The 22,352-nt window shown below is 44.1% G+C and overlaps 1 protein-coding gene and 1 long non-coding RNA gene across 2 annotated transcripts in view; one reads left to right on the plus strand and one right to left on the minus strand.

Moving 5' to 3' along the window:
* The window catches only part of PSD3 (pleckstrin and Sec7 domain containing 3), a 206,325-nt gene extending 188,478 nt beyond the window's left edge, over positions 1-17,847 (plus strand). Inside the window, exons 12-15 of the mRNA XM_019517099.1 lie at positions 2,541-2,698; positions 5,542-5,686; positions 9,015-9,158; positions 14,437-17,847. Of these exons, the coding sequence (XP_019372644.1) occupies positions 2,541-2,698; positions 5,542-5,686; positions 9,015-9,158; positions 14,437-14,649 (660 nt within the window). The 3' untranslated portion in view covers positions 14,650-17,847. The remainder of the gene's footprint in view (positions 1-2,540; positions 2,699-5,541; positions 5,687-9,014; positions 9,159-14,436) is intronic.
* Positions 1-22,352, minus strand: part of LOC109297389 — a 788,954-nt gene that overhangs the window by 673,247 nt on the left and 93,355 nt on the right. The gene's annotated exons all lie outside the window — the stretch shown is intronic.

Below are 22,352 nucleotides of genomic sequence, written 5' to 3' on the forward strand. Positions count from 1 at the left end.
CCCCACACACCTCTGCATGGGAGCAGAAATTCATGGTAGAGGGGTGGAAAGGGAGGGAGCAGTGGTTTCCAGCACTGCAGCAATTAATACTTGTACCACTCCACTGCCCTACCCCCAAACTAATTTCTGAACCTGTAAGAAGCCCTTTTCCTTGCATATAATGTGCACTCCAATTTTTCCCAGCTGGTTTTGAATGAAAAGGTGAGGGCTAAGGTGAGTATGATTAAATATTGCAATAGGATGAGGTGCTAACTAAATAAAGGTTTTTAGGGTGAGTGCCCTGGCACAGTAAGCATTTAAGAGCAAATCCAGGCAAAGATTATCTTGGTTCATTATATGGCCAACTAACTAGAGCAGCTAAACTGGTCAGGACTCTGCAGGAGCTAGAGTGATGGAAGAGGAGGTGAGTTGCCTTCTCGCACTGCCACAGCATAGGACCATGCAAACTCCTTATGTTACATTTACTTAGGTTACTTAGATTCAAAGGTGTTCTTTTGCCAGCAAAGCTCCAGTCTTCTACCATTTTATTTCAGCCATTTCAGGTGGAGGGAAAATGATCATGACTTTTACACATGGTAGGGAAGAGTGATCTATGGGCTGGTAGATTAACTGGTGACTGCAGATGTTTATAAATGCCTATCTGCTCCAGCAGAGCGTTTGATTTAGTTTCAGCTGACTTATTGTAGGGGGCACCAAAAAGTAAGTCTGCTAGCTGTTGTGCAAATGAACAGTTCTGTCCATATTCTGGGGCAAGTAATGATTCACTTGTGGGATTGGTGTCACTCACTACACCTCCAGCACAAAGAACACATGAAGCCTGTGTCCCTCAACATGATCAGCTCAGGAGGCCACCTGGGAGAACCGCAATGAAATCCTAACCCAATGCACCAATGGGCCAGTTACCCATCCCACAATGATGAATTTTAGAGAGACCCCATTTAGCAACAGCTTCTTGGGCTCTGACTGTAGGGCGGCTTGTACATCCCCAAAACAGCAGCTGAAGCTTTCCCATGCACTGTGGACTGTATCTGCAGGAGCCGAGAGCTACACCAGTCTGTGCCAGCTGAGGATCCATTCTCTGTTTAAAGCCATTCATCTATGCTGAATTTGTCTTTCCTAGAGCAGGTCTCTGACAAATGCCCAGCACTAGATCAGTGTCTGACCAGCCCCCAGCCCAATAGCTATTGGTAATCAGGGCAACAGATCACGCAGTGTCTTCTCTGATTTGTTTACCCTTGCTCCAGGGAAGGCACATTTTGTGGAAATTATGTATCATGCTGCTTAGTACTAGGAAGCTGAGAGAAGAATAAAAGACATTCAGGTTGACTAGTGTGAGCTGGTTGTAGGTTAGGAATATAGAAAGGTGAAGGGCTGTTTACACCTTTGTTTAAGAAACACTTCTATCAGCTTACCCCATGGCAGCAATGCCAGCAAATGACTTCTTCCCTTCACATGCCCCTTTTGTTACTTGGCCATGAGGTTACTTAGGCACCTGTGCCTGGTGGACTAGAGTCTTTACTTCTCACACTGCAGTGCTCCAAATGGCACTTGGAATACCCTTTTTCACTGACAACCAGAACCATGATTTTGATTTCACTGTGGTCCTAAAGCAATTAAGAACAGAATGAGTTCCCAGGCTGAAACTTGCAGTACTGAGGAATTTAGCCTATTGTTGCTGCAGCATCTTCAGTTATGGGCCAAGACCTCATTGTGCCATTGCTGTACAAATACAGAACAGAAAGATGGTTGTTGCCCTGGAGAACTTATAATGTACATATTAAATATGAGTACAGGACAGGGCTTATTTGAGGTGGTTGCCTAGAAGTAATCTGGAAGATCTCTTTCAGTCCCGTGTTCCTGTCAGAGACAACAGAACAAAAGGAGTGGATTGACGTAGGAGTACAAGCAAACCATGAGGGAATGCTGATCATTCTGGTGGGCAGCGCTTTTAGCATGTTTGATAGCCTGACCATTGCCAGTTGTTTTGTAGCATTACAGAAAAAGAGAGGTTATAAAAGAAGATACCGTGTTAGTTGGGGATTCATTAAAAGAGCTCCTCCCAAAGTGAAGAGGCAGCATGGGGGGAAAGTCACAAAGTACTTACAGAAGTAAGTGATAGGAGCTGGTGTCTTGGGCCAGTCAGAGAAGAAAGTGAACTTCTTGATGGTGAAAGCAAGGGATAGGCCATGAAGGGCCCTGAATATTGGTTTCTTGATGTGACAGAGAAGGGGATAGTTTGTGGAGGGTTGCATAGAGATGATTTATCCTTTCCATGATTCCATCCTTTCTGTTCTTCCCTCTTGTTGGGAAAATGATGGTAGAATTTCTTCACATCTTTTGTAGAGAGACTAAAGAATATGAAAAGGTAGAATTTTAATAGCAGGGAAGGCACATTTTAGGGCTGATTAAATTAAATTTCTATTTTTTAATGTTGCTGATGGCCCTATGTGGGGCAAGACTTTATTGCTCTTCTTAGGTTAAAGAAAGAGATTAATAGTATAGAATAATTTATACCGTCTTTTCATTTTTAAATCCTGCAGGATGAATATAAACCAGAAAAGGCTTTGTCAGAGGAAGATCTTAAAAATGCAGTGAGTGTACACCACGCATTAGCATCAAAGGCAACCGACTATGAGAAAAGGCCTAATGTTTTAAAGCTCAAAACAGCTGATTGGAGAGTCCTGCTTTTCCAAGCCCAGTGAGTTTGCAAATTTATCATTTTGATATGGGTGTTTAATTTATGGGAAGCAAAAAGGTGGGAACAGAGGGGACCATATTTTTTTAACATTCTGGGATGGAGACGATCAGCATAGATTTGTGACTTGAAGGGTTAAATCAAAAGCTTAAAGAGCTTGATCTTTTTAGCTAATCAAAAATAAGCCCAAGAAGCATTGATTATGATGTATATATACTTCATGGGGAGAAAATGCTGGGCACAGAAAAGCTCTTTAATTTAGCAGAGAAAGGCATAACAAGAAGCAGCAACTGGCAGTTGAAGCCAGATGAAATGAAAATTGGAAATAAGACACGCACTTTTAACAGCAAGGGTGATTAATCATTGGAACAAGCTACTTAGGGCAATCTTGGATTCTCCCCTCTCCTTATGTCTTCAAAATAAAACCAGATGCCTTTCTGGGAAGTAAGTTCTATTCAAACGTAAGTTTTCTGAGCTCAGCACAAGAGTCCCTGGCTGGAATTCTCCAACCTGCACTATACATGAGGTCAGAATTGATGATTTAAAGGCTCCTTCTGGGTTTAAAAATCTGAACCTATGCCTAAGTCCTGATTTTCCACAGAAAATTTCATGGAGCCCTCCTGAAGTAAGTGGAGCTTTGTGAGGGCACAGTAGCTTTCAAGCTAGGTGTATAGGTTGTCAGCTTGCCTTGGGAAGCCAAGAGCTGTAGCTTCAAAGAGAGGAAGCTCACAGTAAAGGATTCTAGTTTGGTCTTAATACTTTTACTCGCAACTTTAAATGTTGCTTCTATCTCCTGGCATTGAAAAAAAAAATTGGATTAAATACATTTGGTGTTGTTCTGGCCCACTTGCAGGTGGCCACAGCACATTCCTAATATACCAGGATATGATGCAGCTGTTTAATCCAGTTATAGATCCCATGGGGTGCATCTACATGAGATGTTTACTGTGGAGCTGCCTAATTAGCTCTGCAGCAAACTTTCTGTGTCCACAAGTGCAGACCTATTAGGTCGCAGTAAACTAATACATGCCACTGTAAGTTAGTACTTGTACATACAAGTACTGTCCTGCTGCAGTGCTATTTACTGCACAGCAGTGCATGTGGAGATGCTAATGGGGCTGGCTGGGGCATGAGGGTGTTGCCTGCTGGCTAAGCCCTGCACTAAAGCACCCTCATGCCCCAGTGAGCCCCTCTAGCATGTTGAGCTGGGTCAGAGCAGCCTCAGGCTGGCAGGCTGACACCCTGGACCCCCTGCCAATCTGCTCAACATTCTGCAGTCTCAGGCACACATGTAAACGCAGCACCTGACAGCAATAAACTTTGGCATGATATACAGAGGATAGAAGACTGAGGGGGGATTTAATAGAAGTCTTCAACTACCTCAAGGGTGGTTCCAAAGAGGATGGAGTTAACTGTTCTCAGTGGTGGCAGATGACAGAACAAGGAGCAATGATCTCAAGTTGCAGCAAGGGAAGCTTAGGTTAGATATTAGAAAGAACTTCCTCACTAGGAGGGTAGTAAAACACTGGAACAGGTTACCCAGACAGTTTGTGGACTCTCTGTTCCTGGAGGTTTTTATGATCCGGCTAAACAAAACCTTGTCTGGGATGATCTGGTTGGGGCTGGTGCTGCTTTGAGCAGGGGATTGGACTAGATGGCCTCCTGAGGTCCCTTCTAACCCTAATTTTCTATCATTCTATGATTAATTGCACAGGTAGATGTACCCCTGGTGTGCTAAAAAGTGAACATGTTCTTACAAGACTCACAAATTCAAGCTTGAAAGGTGCTGTAGGTTCCTTTTAGACAGAACAAGCAGCAAAATGATTTTGGGAACAGTAGGCAGAGAGATGAACTCAGTCTAATACTTTAGGGTTGATTTCTTTACATGTAGGATCCTACCACAAGGCCTAGTCTGATGGGGTTTTTGTCCTCTGAAACAATTTTTGCATCTTTTTCAGCCAGTATCCTGCAAGGCATTAAGCACAGATTTTTCTATATGCAGTGTAGGACTACTCACATTGCATGGAATTGTGCTCACAGGAACTGGGCTTTAGTTGGAAAAGAGAAGAAGAATTGATACATGCTTTATTCACATGTAACTTTGTCCCAAACCAGATTGTATACTATCCAGTAGGCTTTTCTTGTCTCTTTCCTGTCTCGCCATCATCAGTGCTTCATTTGGTGGCACTCCCCATACAATTTTTAATTGACCTTGCATTTCCCTAGTATTTAAGAGACTTTAACTGAAAGATCTAGAGATCTTTGTGGTACTGGAGGTCCTGGCTTGGCAGTAATCTCAAGAGTATTCTAGAGAAGCAAGTTGGTTGGGAAAGAACTGCATTTATGCATATTTTTCTACGTTAGGAAGCAAGAGACAGGGGATGGCTGATACAGCTGATTTTTTTGGCAAGGGCCAATATTTAGGTTTAAATTTAATCAAGAAGTAGCTTCTGCATCTGTACTCTGTGACTGAGTGGTTGATTAGGGAAGGGGAGTTATTACTGATTGGCTTAATGGCATAGCTATTTGGGGTTCAGTGAAAGCAGCTAAGGGCAAAAAGAGAGATGGAAAAATGAGGAGTTAGAGTATTTTGACTGTCATCCAAGTGGATGCTTTCAGGGCACAGGCCAGCCTCTGATCAAAGTGGTGTGAAAGAAACGTATTTGTTGTGTGTGCCTCTGAAACGCACAATGCTAGTCATTATTGGAGACAGGATGCTGAGTTAGCTGTTCCACAGGACTGAGCTCATGAGCCAGTCCCTAGGTGTCACACTGATGGTGAGGAGGTAGTGGGAAAAGCAGATGGGCCCACAGATGTCCTCATTGATATTTGTCTGCATTCCTCAGAAGTCAAGACGAAATGCAAGCCTGGATTGACAAAATCAACTGTGTTGCAGCTGTCTTTTCTGCACCTCCATTTCCAGCTGCTATTGGCTCTCAGAAGAAGTTCAGCCGCCCGCTTCTGCCTGCCACCACGACAAAGCTCTCTCAGGTGAGCTGCCATTCTAGTGAGCACATTTCCTGTGATAGTGATGCCTTTGGTTGGCAGTAACCTTGGAAAGGGAGAACAGGGGCTACACTATTTTCCTGCTATTCCAATTCAGACCACTATGCACAAAGTGGTGCTAGAACTTAGAAATAATGGGGATTCTTTACTTGCTTTTTGGCATGAGAAATATTTGCAGAGTGGGGCAGGATTGGTGAGGGAGGGAGACTTTGACAAAGCTTATTTTCCTGAAGGAAGGGATCTTGTAGCTTTATATTAAGTTTATATTGGATACAAAGCCCTTATTCCATGGGAATGGCTGAATGTATAAGAACAAAGTGGTTACAGGCATGAGATATATGTTCCTATGAGATTTATTTGAACTATGCCTTTGAGCCCCCTCCTGTTCTAAAAACAAAGGTATGGGTATTTTTTTTATATGTACATATTTTCTTGGCTCTTACTGACTTGCTAGAAAACTGCAATGCTCAGGACTCTTTGGGATTTTTTGGATGATAGAATTGAGTCTGAGCCACTTTCATGGCTCCCTGATCCAGCTATGAGGTGGTTCATCATCATCAGTCACACAAAGTCACTTTGAGCAGTATCAGAAGGGCTCTAATGCTGCCCAGGCTGCTAAACAAAGTACTCTAAATGCATGCATCCACCCTCTTCTCTAGGACCTCTGCAGGTGATTTGCATCTATTCACCACTTGGGATTCCTCCAAATTGGAGGACTTTCTAGAATGTAAGGTAAACCAACTTTGTGCTTCCCTGACAGTGTCAACACAACTGTATTGCTTACTACCAGCTTCTTGAAATGTTGAGACATGAATGACTGGTGCCTCCTGCAACTGAAGGGGCACCATGGCAGCAAGCAGGAACCACCCGCAGCTGCCGCCTGTGGTGTTGTCAGTGAGCGGGGACTGCCCGCAGCTGCCCCCGGCTGTGGGGGTGGGTGCTGGCAACAACTGTCTACAGAACCTGGTGGCGGCTTCAGCGTTGGCCAGTCTCGGGGGGGCACATGCCCTCCCTATGCATCGCCTATGTAGTTGAGATTAAATTTGTGAGACGTGATCTCCCTGATCTTGATTGCTCCTTTTCATAATTTTTTAAAGACCTTTTGCCATCATTACAGCTTCCTGATTCTGATTAAACACAATTCCAGTGCTCTCAGCCTTTCCTCATATGCTAGTTCCTTCAAAGATGGTGTAATTTTCATCAGCTTCCATTGTACCCTCCTTAGGGCAATAACATCCTGAGTCAGGGTGATCAACTTCTCATGCCATATGCAAGGTAGAAATCTAAAAAGTGCCGCTATACCAATGTAATGTCAACTTGTTTTGTTCTGGGTTTTCGCTCTGTGAATACAACCTAGTATCTTGTTCAACGTGTTTTTTGGGTTTTTTTACTGTAACTTTGGTTGTTGTTTCAGTAATTTTCCCCCAGTAACTCTAAAAAATCCTTTTACTGATCACTGTGCTGCGTGATTGTTCCACTTAGCATGTAGTTTCCTAGATGCATTGTTTCCATTTTATCTGGAAAAAAATAATAATGGAACAGAACCCCAAGGTTTGTGTATTGGAGAAAGACAGACAGGAGGAGTGAAACATGATAAGCTATTTTTGCTAGGGCAAAAAAGAATGTTAAATTTTCAAAGCAGATAAATTCAAAGACAAGCAGAAACCTGTCTGCTTTTATCTGCCAGCTTGGAGATGTTGCCAGCAGGCTGCTTCTCAGTCTGCAGAAGGTAAAATACGAATTGTCAACTTCCTCTGCTTGCTGTTTAGGATTTTGTAAACTCACTCAAGATCCCTCTTATAATGCATGCTTCCACGAGGCCTGATTCTGGACAGAGGGAAGCTTGTGCCAAAATTCTCGTTGATGTCAATGAGTGCAAGATCAGATCTTAATTGTGATAGGGGGTAGGGTGGAGGAGAGGCACCAAATTCCTTCTCAGTTCTTATGTCCTGTGTTTGGTAAGTTGTGGGTAAGAGGGGACATGATAAAAACATGGTGTCTAGAGAAGGTGGATCAGAAACATCTCTTCCCATCTCTTAGTGTAGGAACAAGAGTACACGAAATTCAAAGGCGACAATTTCATAACTGATGAAAGGAGATGCTTCATCTCACTGGGCATAACTACACTGTGGAACTCTCTGCCACTGGAAGTCATGGAGGTCAAGAGTTTAGTGGACAGAGAGGAGGAACATTTATATCTGGATTATTATCAATGACCACAAGAATTCTGGAAGGGATATTAAACCTCATGCTTTCGGGCTTAAGCCAGACTCTTAACTTCAGAGATCAAGAGGAGGCTTAATACGGCTGCCAGTTTCCCCACATCTATAGGGTCTTTATAGGTTCCTCAGAAGCTGTTGGTACTTGCTACTTCCAGAGTGGGTATCTTCTGGACCTCAGGTTTGATCCAGCCTGGGAGTTCCTCCATCGCATCAGATTCCAGCATTTCTGCTCTCTCCTGCAGTATTAGCTCACTCGGCACTAAAGACCAATCAAGTACATTGAGCATGAAGCCCTGATTTAGAGATGGCCATAAGGCTGTCCTGCAGGAGTGAGGAACCTCACAAGCTGCAGAAAAGCACGCTGTGAGCTGCAGAAGGGATGCCATTCTCGACACAGATGGACTGGAGGAAGCGAGTGGGTTTGGGACTGTGGCAAAGGAAATTGTCTAGAAAGAAAGAGTAGCAACTCCTTATCTTTTCCAGCTGCCCAGGGGAATAAATGAGGAGAGGAGTTTAACCAAAGGAAATAAATCTTCCAGAGAGGACAGCACATCCTCTTCCCAGGAGAGCTTGTGCCTGGAAACTGCTCTCAGCAAACGGATGCCACAGGCTGGAGAGCATCTACTGATAGTCATGGTGAGGAGGTGTCTTTATAATGATGCCAGCTCTGCCTCACAACAGGCCTGTTTAAAATTGTCAGGAGCTAAGGCTTTTACTTCTGCCCCACCTAACAGCACTGGTTTTGGCACAGGATTTACTGGAGTGTGAGCACTACATCTTCAACAGTGCTGTGCTGCCAGAATGTCCCATGGTTTTCTTATATGGGAGGAATGATGGATTTGCCATGGGTCTGTTGGGAGTGTGAAGGTGCAGAGAATCTTTAAAAAGTAGGCTGTTCCATTGCAGTTCAACAGGAGCTGAGGACCAAGGCTTGAGGACCTGATCCATATGATTTAGTGGCTTAGTTAAAAGAAAAATATTTTTTGTTTTTAATGCTACTTGGTAGAATCTTGGAACTGGGGGGCTTTTCCTGTCTCTACTTATTACATGTTTTTGATTCTGACACTTAAGTGCTTTGTATGTTTCTGAAGGATGAACAGCTAAAATCGCATGAAGCCAAGCTGAAGCAGATCTCGACCGAGTTAGCTGAACATCGCTCCTACCCGCCAGACAAGAAACTGAAGGGCAAGGAAGTGGATGACTACAAACTGAAAGATCATTATCTGGAGTTTGAGGTAGGTGTGGGCTACTGCTGCGGGGGCACTTGGTGAGGCATCTCTATTGAGGAAAACTGGTACTGTGGTAGAAATTATTGTAGAACTAAGACACTGAACCGTATGGCAGTTGTTTTTCTAAACTGAAAAGGACTCTAAAAGTAGAGATCCATCTTATCAACACTCCTACAGGCAGATCTGTATATCAGACAGACTCTACAAAGTTTTTCTTTTACCTTATTAACACTAGTTAACAAAGTGCTGACCTACCTAACCAAAAGAAGGCACTTCAGTTTAAAATATATGTGAACAGATCGTTCTATGTAAAATGTGGTGGATATATTTTAAACTGGGGATTTTGGTCAGTGTACTTGCACATAGCTTGACACACACAGATACAAATGATGCTAGTGCCACACACATTTGACACAGGTCTAGAGATCTGACTCCAGTTGCTTGTTACCTCATTGGGGAAGATGGTCTTGCTGTTAAGGACAGGGCCTCAAGAGCTTGGGATTTAGTTTCTTCCTTTGTCCCACCCATTTAGATCATGAGCTGTCTTCATGGCAGGGACTGGCTCTCACTAGGTGCCTATACAATGGGGTCTTAGTATTATTTGGTAAAATAAAGGACAGTAATCATGTTTCATGCATATACTCTAAAGGAAGCAGCCATTCTGAACTTACCAAAACTCTTGGTACAGGGTAAGGTTACCTGCACCATGTGTAAAGTGGGAGAGGAAACAGATAAAATAGGATAGTAGGCCTTGTGCCACAAGGTAGACTGGAGCATGAAGAGATTGGTGTTGTGTCTGTGACAGACAGAGAGGAAAGTCTCCTCTTTCACCAGAGCATCTTCAGAGTTTCAGCTAGCAGGACTGTCCAGGGTTTGGGCAAATAGCCAGGTGTTTTCTGGTCTCTTTAGGCATGCAGTCCCGAACATTTCATACAGAGAGCTACCTCTTGTTTTTTGCAGACAAAAGCACCTGGGTTCAAAGCAGAGATCTCATGGTGACCTCTTCCATGTAATCTCTCGGTGAAGTTTTGAGGGTGCTGAGGCCTGCAGGCTGTGGTCTTTCAAGTAACACTGGTACTTTAACTTTCCAACAAGCAATTGTTTTGTTAGGCCTTGCATTGAATGTTGTCTCTTGATGCTGATAGTTACTGGTCTGGCCCTGATATTTCATTTTTGAACAAAAGATCATGGTAAAAACATGGGGAGTCAGTTTGGCAGACTTGTATGTGACAGATTTCTTTGGCCCCTGATCACTCTGGTTCCAGTTGTGGTTAAGGTCTGAAGACAGCCCTGGTTCAATGTTTTGAGTCTCTTCTCTTGGTGGTAGATAGAGGCCAGACTTCTTTACTGAGTTGTATACACCTCTGATGCCATTAACCTCTGTGCCTCAGAGAGGTAGTCAGACATGGGCTGTGAGGCCACCAGAGCGATATTTCATTGGCTTTTTTCCTTTATCTGTGTCAGAATGCAGAGAGGGGGATTCAGTGGGTGCTTTTTCTCCGTCTGTGTTTCTGTTCTGTGTTACTACAAGCTTCACTTCTGTTGCCTTCTCATGCAAAGTGTTTGGTGAAGCCTCCAGTTGATAGGATCCTCTGTGCTCAGTTAACATCCAGCTTTATGTTCCGTCAGGCCTGGCTTGCAAAGCTGACGAAGGTATGGGCTTGGTTAGGAGTTAACAGGCTGAAGCTCCATCCAGATAAGACAGACATAATAGTTGTCCCAGGAAAAGCCACCAGAAGAAATGGTGGGGAAATATGAGCCCTGTTCCCTACGCCCTCAGTCCCCAGAGTGATGGGGATTCTTGTCGTGCTTTGCAGTACAGAAGCTGTTTAATCAGCGGTCACTCCTAGTGTCACAGGAATTTGTCTGTCTCCACTTGCATAGGAAGGTCACATCCACTGGTACTGGCTCAGGGCTTTGTCATGGCCAGCCCAGTCTCTGCCTCTGTTATTGTCATGTACTCCACTGGGGACATACCCAAGGATCAGCTTGTGCAAGATGTGGCTTTTTGTGGCCTTCCAAGAGGGCTGGCTAATAAAACACATTCCTTGGGGGTTCCAGAAGCTGTGTGAGCTTCCATGAGCTACCTTTATGTGTTGATCTGTATCTTAAAACTGCCTCTTTATACATGCCTTGTCCTCAGGAGCAGACATCCTTTGGATCACCAGAGCCAGGCCTGGCCAGGTTGATTTTGCAAGGAGGTCTTTGGAATACATAAGTCCATCAGCATTTCCCCTCTTGGCCAACAGAGCACAAGTCTGATGTCCCTAGATTTTTAGAGTTTATGGAGAAGGGAGTTGTGGTATTTAGGAGATGAGAGACTTTTTGGAGGGTGATTATGGTTGACACTAAGACCCTTTTACTGCTTCTCTGATAGCTTGGTGAGTCAGGGAGAACCAAGCCCCCGTGTGATTATAGCTTAGGGAGTTTGTTCCATGCCTGGTGTTATATTTAGTAATATATAGCATTCAGGCATCTAGAGAAATGGCCAAGGGTGTTAATACAAATCATAACTGGAACAGCATGCATTTAGGTAAAAGGTAACTCCTTCCTTAGAGAAAATCGCAAAGGACAGTTGAATCATGCAGATGAAATGAAATATGACCATTGCTGTCAAAAAGGGCCCATAGATAAATGTTCTTGATTGCATATACTTTAATTGCATGAGAGAGGTGATTTTAACCTACTCATAGGTGAGGCTGGGTTATCCTTATGCTTGTAAAAGATTTCACAGAGCGCATAAGGTTGCTGGCAGACTATAAAAAGCATAAGATCACTAAGAAAAACCTGAAATCAAAATGTTCCATTGGATTTCTTATTTGTCCCCATTCTTGGAGCAAAGTCACTGAGGTTCACTTGTGAGCTAGCAACTGACCTCTCCAAGGTAGGGGCAAGAAGGCTGCTGGCAGGTGAGAGTGCAACCTGAATTGTCCTCAGGTTAGTGGGACTAGTAGGTGGTAAGAGAAGGGAAAGGGAAACATGGAAACTTAGTGAAAAGGGGCCTGGTGTCCCATAGGAAACAGCATGGTGCCTTAAGGAAGGGAGGAGGCCAGATTCTCTTACTTCTCTGGCCATTTTTTTCCTTTCATCTACCAGAATTCCCCTCATTTTTCATCCTGTAGAAAATAGTGCTGCTAGCCAAGTAGTTTCTCTCTTCAGGTAGGTACTGAAGGTTCTTTACCTTTAAATGTGCTTCAGATGTGGCCAGAAACCTGGCATGTGGTCACATTGTTGCATCCAATAAAGAAGCAGAGCTGAAGGCAACTTAAAGCAGTTGAGTATTTTTCTATTTAACATTAATGTTCTTGATTTCTTATGTAATTATCCAGGGATCTTATTTATTTATGTATCTATTTTAAACGAGAAAATATGATACCCACTTGCAGAAGGTCTGGCCTCGTGTCAAATTGTCTGGGTAGAAAAAGAGCTGATTAAAAGAGATGGACAACAGAGATGAAATCCTGGCCCTATGAAAGTCCTGACAAAGCTCTTTGATTTATATATAGGGCAAAAATTCAGCCTGTGTTCTCTTTCGGGCATTAAAATTTGCCTAGTCTTGTACCCTCACATTTATTTTAACTGTAGGTACACACGCATGCATAGAAAGAATGCACTTTTCCCTTGATAAATGTTGCGATGACCCCACTCTTGTAGCAATTTTTCCTTCCTTTTGCAGTGAATCATTCCTCCGCCCAAGGCATCATCAGAATTCTGTCCGATGGTTCTCCAGGTTTTTTGAGTGACGCATCTTACCTGTTTAATATATTTGTCTCTGCAGCATTCAGCTGAAGCTGTAGATATGGAGTTGATAAGAATGCTTTTCTTCATTTAATTTTTAAGTGGGTTTCTCTTGTGATCTTTCTCTGTTAGAATCTGTTCCTTCAAAGCACTTCATTGGAATCCCAGTCACGTTCTCTTCTTTTCCTTTTCCTTTTTTTGTGCTCTTCAAATGGTTCCAAAGCCCTTTTTTCTTTGTTTTTTTCCTTTTTTTCCTTGTTTTTTGTACTCAGATAAGTATTATTATTGCCTGGACTTTATTATTTTATTATAAATTGAGATAATTTTCATTAAACATTTTTGCTTGGTCAGAAACATAATAATTTGGAGACTGTTTTGTTATTTTGAAAAATGGATTAAGTCAGCAGAAAGCCTTTCTCCCCCTCTTACCCCCTTCCACCGTAATCACTTTAATTACAATGCCAGCATTCGCTTACTAGTGGGTGTGTCAGAGACAGGTTATTAAATGAATCACTTCTGGGGGGGGTAGCTCGCACTTTTCTCAATACCAGCCATACTGGCTATCTTTTCTGAAGTCCTGCAGGGAATGCCTGTTAATCACTGTTCATTCTTGTTGATTGCTAAGTTATTGTGTGTGCGAGAGCATATTGTTGCCCTCTGCAGAGCATGATTTTCCCATATCAAATGGAAATATAGCAGTCCAGACACTGTACAAATCAGACTTTGAGCATAATGACTTGCACCTCAACTATTGAAATGCTGGGGTCTGAACAGGCAACCGACTTCTGGTATTTGGAAAGACTGCTCCCTTCAGAGGGAAGAAGATCTACTACCCTTACAGCCAACCCCCATTTTTAGTGCTCAGGACTTGAACAGTGGCCTTCCATGAGCTAAGGGGCAGGTAAAATTACCCTAAAAATGCTGATGTAAAGCCTGCTTTCTCACTCCACATTGGAGACAAACATGGAGTCCCTTTCACATAGGATTGTATACACATTTTGTGAACCCCTGTTTTTTTTTGTTTAAACCAAGTCCATGTGGAGAAAGCAGAACCTGAAGGATCACATGAGTCTTAACCATAGCAATCTGGGCAGTAGCTACTTGTGTCCTTCTGAACTGTTTCTGATTGGGCATGCTCACGCTAAGCTGTGCCTCCCTCCCTGAGCAGCCCCATTTTTTTTCATTGGGTCTAATTATGGAATAAGATACTACTCACCAGGAGTAAGGCTGGCAGCATCTTGTTTGGTATATTCAGAAATTGTCCTGCAGCACGTTCATTCAACTTGCTCTCTGATTGGCCAAGTGCCATCGTTAGTCACAATGCAGGAATTTGCACACTTGAGAAATGAGAGTAGTTCATTTTGCAGCATTCCTGGGTTCCAGCTGGTTGAGACAGTTTATGTGCAATAATGGATGTTAGCCATATCCATATTAGGCTCCTGGATTTTAGGCTAGGAAGAGCCAAGGGGACCACCTGCCTGTCATAGCCCACAGAATTTCATGCAGATTGATTCATTGCCTTTATTTTCTTTTGTTTTTTTTCCAGAAAATTCGCTACGAGATTTATGTTACCCTTCTGAAAGAAGGGGGGAAAATGCTGCTGAGCAGTAACGAGAATGATGGGCCAGGACTGAAGAAATCTCACTCAAGTCCTTCCTTAAATCAGGAGTCCCCAGTTAGTGCCAAGGTGAAGCGAAATGTCTCAGAGAGGAAGGACTACAGACCGGAAACACCCAGCATTAAGCAAAAGGTTACTTAGGGTGCATGAGACAGCAGGAGGAACAGCCATGCAGTAAAACACCGGTGGTCAAACATTTCCTTTGATAACCTGTCATTCACAAAAACAAGTGCATCTGCCTGAATGGGGTGTTAGTGACATTTTCTATTGTATATTTTGTTGTTCCTGTACAGATTGTGGGAGATGTCTTTGCTCCTGACTTGCTTTGCCTTGTTAATTTATCAGTTAGCAATTGAAGTACCTCTTCTTATGTTCAAGGATTGGGAAGGGGACTAGGACTTTGTTTCATGTTGCTTCCCCTTTTACCTTTTTCCATTGGCACATGACTTTCATCTCAAGTCACTTGTGACTTTTCTGTTGTGGGTGGGAAAAGTAACTGGATGAGTGTTGCAGCCCAGTGAACTCCAGCTGCAGCTACACACAAATTTTGTACAAGAATTGTTGCACAGCTGCAGAGGTAGGGCTGGCCACTCGCAGCGAGAGGTCAGTTAAAATCTGACGCTGGGAATAGAGATTTCCCAGTGATGCAAAACATGTTGGTACTTGTGCTCAGTGTTGGGAGCTGTGTAAATAGACAGGTTACAATATTGCATTCATGCTAGACCTGTAAATATTCAGGGGCTAAACCTGAAAATTGTTGGGAACGTTGAGATTCCAGAATTCAAGTAGGGTTTCCTTTTTGTCTTTCAAAACAAAAGCTTGGGGTTCCAGGCAAAGGAAACCCACTGCCATGTTTCTCTTGGTGGTTAGAGAAGATTCAGCCATTTATCAAGCAGTAACCCATTGTAGAGGTCAATGTTATGTTTAAGAAGCAAGAGGTATCTGTGTATTTCTTACAACCTGTTATCTCATAGCTGCTATATAGAGAGCCTTAATGTACATTGTGCAGCTGCACTTTTTTCCCCTTTCCTAAAATTTGCTTCCTGTTTAGTATGCGCAGGTGGCCTGCATTCTCTCTGGTATCAGCTGAGTTTCTTTTTCTCTTGAGAAGGGAATCCTCCCCAATGATCCCTTTTAGTTTCAATCACTCTTAGGAAGTCCGTGTTGGAACAGAAGTCCTCACGTCTTAAGGACTTGATAATGGAATTGAAACATTTTCTTCTGAGGGCCAGAAACTGTCCCTGTTATAGTCTCCCCCTGCCTAGCAGCCAGAACAAAGCAGCCATAGTCAGCCAACCCTGCCCCCATGAAATCATCCAGAATGGCCACTTCTGCCTAATCCCTGCTTCTGCCTTCTGTACAGGAACCTGGGCCCAGGGAGAGGGACAAGGTTTCATTCTGTAGTATTTTGCCTAGCACAGTTCATTCCGCCTGTGAGCTGTAGTTCTTAATGTCCAGAGGCAGGCCATCTTAACAGCTACTATATTAAGTAGCCCATAAAGAAACATGCTGGTGCTTTTAGATCAGTTGTTATGAGGGCAGGTATTTACACGACAGAGATCACCACTCAATTGGGTAGGCAGGCTCCATAGAGAGGCCAGAACCAATTGGTCATGGAAACCAGCTTACTCTAGACTACTGAGCTGCCAGACGAGCAGACAGCTGAGGGAGGATAAAGACTTTGTGGAGCAGCTAAATCATTTTTCTGTGCCAGTTTCCCTTACAGTAGACAGCTCTGAGATCACTACCCCAGTGCTATGCTAATCGTGGACTGCTGCAAAGATGCTGTGCCACCAGTGGCTGTAGGATTAGGTGAGGAGGTGGTGGAGCAAATGAATCGTCATAGTTGCAGTCAGTCACCACAACAAGAGGGTACTGATTCCAACAGTTTTGACAGGATTTATGAAGCCACAGAATTGATAACAAATACATGTAATCTGTTGTGTGCTAGAAATCTAGAGCAGGGCTGTCTAAATTCTAAGTGCTCGGGGAACACGTGCCCCCCCTAGGGTGCATTAGTGGGGGCAGCAGCAAGGTGAGCCACTGTCCCCTTGGGCTGCATGCCACTTGGGTGACACTGCTGCATGTGACACCCCCACCAAACTGCTCTGTGTACACCTGCCCATGGGAACCCACTGCACCATGCACCCATGGGTACCTCTCCCTCCTAGCCACTGCACTGTGTGCCCACACAGCTCTGGCCTTACCCTTAGCTCTTCATGCTGTGCTGCTCTGCCGTGCCCCCCTGGGGCAGGGCTTGGAAGTGTATATCGGAGGGGGAGGGAGAGCCTAGGCCTAGACTGCAGCTCTTGCTGCTGCCAGAGCAGTAGGGGAGTAATGGCTGGACAGAAGGCTAAGGGTCGTATTTTAACTGCTTGTGGGCCGCAAGCAGTCAGTTGGACAGTCCCAATCTAGAGGGTAGCTAATATCCTGCCCGTCTTTAAAATTAATACTGGGGCAGACTGTGGGATTCGAAGAGCTGCGAGTAGAGATGGCTGACATTTTCCCCATTTGTTTTTTTTTTAATTTTTAGCTTGAACTGAAGCACACACAAAAGTGCTGACCTGTGGAAGAATGTCTTCCTGAATGAAAGCCAAAGATAAATGCGTAAGCAGCATGCCGGGAGATGAAGTTCAGTGTAGACAGGTGCAAGGTAATGCACGTTAGGAGGACTCATTTCAATTACTCACTGTTGTGTAGTAGATTAGCCACTCAGGGAAAAAGCGTAGGTATCCCTGCAGCTGTTCATTATGTAGTGGTGGTATAAAAAAAAAAAAAAGAGGTGAGGTTATATAGCAAGAGAGAATAATCTGGGAATGTTGAATGCCCGTAAATAAGGCGGTGACGTAGCTTTTCTGAGAGTGGCATTTCACTTCCCAAAAGTGAAACCAGCAAAAGTCCAGAGCTGCCATTTAATCCTTGCTCTGTTACTGGGCCAGTACAGCTCTTGGTTGATCTTGTTGAACACCCCCACCTGATTCATTGGGTTTGCAGACAGGGTGCAGTGGTTTAAAAAAGCAAAGATGTGACTTTTGACCTGTTCAGTTCTTGTGACTTTTTAAAAATACTCCAGCTCCTTCAAGATTGCATGAAAGCTGGTGATCTTGCAAAGTACTCTGGTACCAAACTGGCTAACTCATGGTCATGACCAGGAAACTCATTGCAGCTGTGGGGAGCAAAATCCACTCGAAAAGTTGAAGACAATGAGTTGCAAAAATACTTTTTGTTTATTTATTTATGTTCCAAATGCTGTTTAGTTTTGATTATTTATTGTGCCACTCCAAGGACTGGGATATATTTTGTAAAATGTATGGGTTTTAGTAAAATGTGATTTCTTTGCAGTTTCTAGCTATCAAATAGTTGCTGGGCTCCAAATGGTGTTGGTGAGAACTCTGAGGCCTACGGATTAGTTAACTGGCAATTTGTGAGCTTCTGTTAGATTTGTAACTGGCTTTGCTCGAGTCTGTCCCTTTGCTAATGACCAATGTAGCAAGCTCCTACATGAATGCTTTGGATATGCCCATTGTTTTACTGGAAGGAGAAAAAAATCTAAGGAAAATCTTGCTGCTTTTGGAACCACTGGCAGAAACTCACAGACTTCGCCGAGGGCCAGATCAAATGCTGAGTGACACTTGTAGATTGCTTTCCTTTTAATGTTACAGTATAGTTAGAAAGGGTGGGCCAGACTCTTGGAGCTGTAAATCACCCTGGAAAACCAGGGAGCTCTGCCAGCACATGCATCTCTGGCCTCATGATTTCCTGGGATTTTCTGAGTACGCTGTTTTCCAGCTTCTGAATACTTGTTTAGCATATCTGTTTGTCCAATATAGTTATCCAGGCCCTCAGCTGCTTACATTCCAGCTCATTTGTGGTTAGGGGAGAATCACTGCCAAGCTATTGATCCCATGGGGTTGGTAAAAGACCCAGAGGTTAGCATGCTGCAAGGCAAGCCCAGCCATTATCCCAGATGTCCCCCCTGTGCTGACTGCAGGAAGAGGATGTAATGGATGAGTGGGATGCTGGCTTTATGTATAGCATCCAAGGAGTGCCCTTCTAGAGGGTGACTTAATGTCTATACCCAGGTGCATTGGCTTGAGGACTCAGTGCCATGAGAGTATCAGATTACTGGCCCAGCACAGGGCTGAATGTAATTCCAAACTTGGCTTGGGCTGAAGGTTTCTATTTTGGCACCATGGAGCCTAGGTGGCTTGAAGCTCCTGTCAGCCATGGCTGACAAGGTCATTCCAATGCAGGAAGAGCTCTTTTTCTTAGAATTAACCCTTTGCACTATTTTTCCAGTAATTAAAAACAAAAAATCCTTCCAGGAATTGCACAGGTCTCCAGATAGAGGCCCGGCAGTGTTTGCTGAATTTTTACTGTCACCCACTTCAGTAGCAACAAGCTGCAAGTTAGGATGAAGCAAAGCTGAAACCCTAGGGTGCCTAGACATGAGTTGGGGGGCAGGTGGGCAGGGTGGTGCATTTTAATTAGAACAGCTCTTGGACTTTTTCAAGGCTTCTTTCCTATGGTCCTCAGCAACACCTCTTACTAGCATCCCAGGATGAATGTGAGGGTGTCAGGATCCTGCTTCCTGCTGAGGGTCTTGTGCCCTCCATCCAGCTTAAAAATACCTCTGTTTGCCCCTAGCATATGCACAATACTCTGCTCCAGGGAAAGGGAGATGTTTTGGCAACCCCTTAGAGTTGTCCAACCAGCCAAGCTGAGCAGTGACCAAAGGGAGGAGGGAGAGAGCAAAGCTAAAAAGCAGCCACTATTATCCTTCAGAGGCACAAGCAACCCATCCCTCACATTCTCACATCCACAGCCGATCAAAGGGCCAAAATGTCATCCTGGGACCCAAATCTCACTGTGCTCTGCATATAGATAGGTCTCTGGGATTGGTTCATTCTAGGGTCCATAGCTGGGAAGAGATTGATACTACTAGGCTGGATTGTGATGAAGTGCCTGTGTGTGTTTGTATGTGTGTGCATGTGCACGTATTTAGAACATGGATAGGGTGACCATACATCCTGGTTTTGCTGGAACAGTTCTAGATTTTGGAGCACCCCAGGTGCAGGGCAGGGAGGTGGAAGTGGCAGGAGCCATGAAATAGGAAGCTGTAGCAGACAGCAAAATTGCCCTAAAATAGGTTGGTATGATTAATGGAATGACCATTAAATAGGGGAGATAATGGTTAACACCTGTGAAGTAAACAAGAATGGGTCATTAACCTGCCATTGACTCCCTTAGCTGCCTGAATAGTAATACCAGAGCTGCACCATCACCACTGACCCCTGTCTTTGCCTGCAGCAGCACTGTTGACTTGAGAGGCGGTGGGGGGTGGGGAGGCAGTGTCAAGGGTTTCACATTGTCACATATGGGCACCCTAAGCTTTTCAGACCCATCTTCTTGTTGTTTCCTTAATGTTGGGTAGATTGATCATTAAATCAGCCAGCTAATTGCTGATGATGAATCTGGCTGAGTTTTTGGGGGCTATAATTTCCCTGGAGTGTAGGTCACAACTCTTTTTTTTTTTTTTTTAGAATAGCTGAGTATTTGGAAATGGTTGAGGGATTGTTTCTAAGCATCACAGTACTCCTTTTCTGGAGAGGCATCTTTTTGTTTGTGTCCATTTGTGGATTGAACACCTCTGTGTGGATAGAAGCCTTTTGGCGAGCCTACAAGTCTCCTCTTCTCGCATGGACTCGGGGGGCTAAGGAGGTTCAAGGCCCACATTTCCTTGCTGTTTCAGCTTTGTCCTTTTCCAAGGTGAGCAGCAGCAGCAGCTTTTCTCAGACAGTATTCCTGGCCCAAAGCCAGCAGGCCTTTGACAGGACAGTCACATCAGCAACAAGATGGTGAGATGCTTAGAAGGAGGGAAGATGCTGACAGCACCCTTTCACTTCTGGGAATTGCACTGGAGTGTTGTTTTGAGAAATGGGCAACAGCTTTCCCAATAGGCGGGGAATTGGCTCTCTGCACCTACATTTCACATCCCTGTGATCAGTTTTGCCCTATTTATCATTGCCCAGCTTCCCCTCACCTTTTTCAGGGTGCGCCTTTTACTATCTCAGTGTATCCTGTGCCCACGGATGATTCTTTCAGTCTCGTTCCTTCCACTGGCACAAAATGACTTTGACAGCTATGGTTGGCATCTTCTCACCATGAGAGTGCCCATTCCCTGGCAGTACTGGAGCCAGTGGCTACCAAGGTTGACAGGCTCGGCATCCTGTCCTTTGGTGCTGTGCTCTTTATTTGGCCTACTGCTCTAGGCTACATTTCTGATCACAAGCCCATCTGGGAGGTGACTAAGGACTTCCATAGCTGGTTCTCCTCTCGCTGTAGCTTACAGAGACAAAAGGTGCCCACTATCTTTGCCCCAAAGTTAGACCCAAGATTATGTTCCCCCCTGTGAATCCCACCATGATATAGTTTCATAGTTTCTAGGGTTGGAAGGGACCTGAGTAGATTATCGAATCCGACCCCCTGCCATGGCAGGAAAGAGTACTGGGGTCAAATGACCCCAGCAAGGTGTCGTTTGACCCCAGTTCTCTTTCCAAAACCTTACTCTCTCTCAAGCAACAGTATAAACCATGTGCTAGTTGTGAAACTAGGGAGATTTGTTTCGGTCTTGGGTATTTCAGAATTGGATGTTTTGCAGCCTTGGGGAGTCAGTGTAAGATTGCTATTTCCATTCATCAGTCCTCCAGGCAGATTAGGAGATGGATAGAGAAATACTAGATAAATTGTCATGAGTCCAGGTTCAAAGGCCTCTTTTGACTGTCTACAGCTTGTGCCAGCAGCATTTCCATCCTCTGCTACTTGCTTGTGTGCTTACCCAGTGCTGAAGTTTCTGCGGGGCATCTGGAGCTTGCTCTTAGACAGCAGGCTTGGAGCCGTTGTTTAGCTGTCCCCCGGGGGTGCTTAGATGTGTTTTCCACTGGATGAGAATTCCTGAGCTGAGTCTTATGCAGGGCACCAGGTTGCCCCAGATGGAAATATGCAGAGACTATCTCAAAAAAGAAAACCAGGTATTTCCTATGGTATCCTTGGTTCCAGGGGGTCAATTCTTCTGTATAGGCACGTGGCCTGCCTGCTTTCCCCTGGGAAGTCTCACACGGTTCTTGGGTTTAGTACGAGGAATGGTAGGACTTGGGTTTTCACAGCCCTTGTAACTCTGACCTGAATGCTTGCTGCAGTGAAATGGGATGTGTGCAGCTGCAAAAGGTCCTGCTCTTCTGTTTGAGAGGGCCAGCAGTGAGAAGGAAATATCCCACAGGAGTGAGCACAGAAAAGATACAGTGAACCACTGCTCCTCTGGTAGGTAGCCATTTGTGCCCTACTGAATTGTTGATTTGAACTCAGGAGCCTGGATTTGATTTCTGGTTCTACCAGTGGCCTGCTAAGTCATGTTTATCAAGTCGTTTCATCCATGTGCCTCTTTTCCCTCATCTTAAAAAATGGGATAGTGATTCAGACTTCCTTGTAAACCGCATTGAGATCTACTGTTTAGTGCTATGTAAGAGCCAGGCATTATTAGTGTTCTCTGACTGCTCTTCCCCCTACTCCCAACTCCAACACATATGCAGAGCAGCACTTCTTTTTCAGTATTATAGGAATTAACAGAAGAGCTAGAAAAATGTAGCATTAGGAAGCCTTCCCGTGACATCTATAGCAAATGACAGAAGGTTGCTAATTAGCAAGCGAACAAATGTTGAAAGGAGCAAGGCTCATGCATGATAAAATGTATCTTGTTTGTTTGTTTTGTCATCTGCACTGAGTTTATTTTAATTATTTATCTTATAACTCTCCACAGAATATTAGTGAATGTAGGCTAGAGTTTG

The sequence above is a fragment of the Gavialis gangeticus genome, unplaced genomic scaffold (genome assembly GCF_001723915.1).
Source record: "Gavialis gangeticus isolate Ggan-Ray unplaced genomic scaffold, GavGan_comp1, whole genome shotgun sequence".
In the NCBI taxonomy this organism is placed as follows: domain Eukaryota; kingdom Metazoa; phylum Chordata; order Crocodylia; family Gavialidae; genus Gavialis; species Gavialis gangeticus.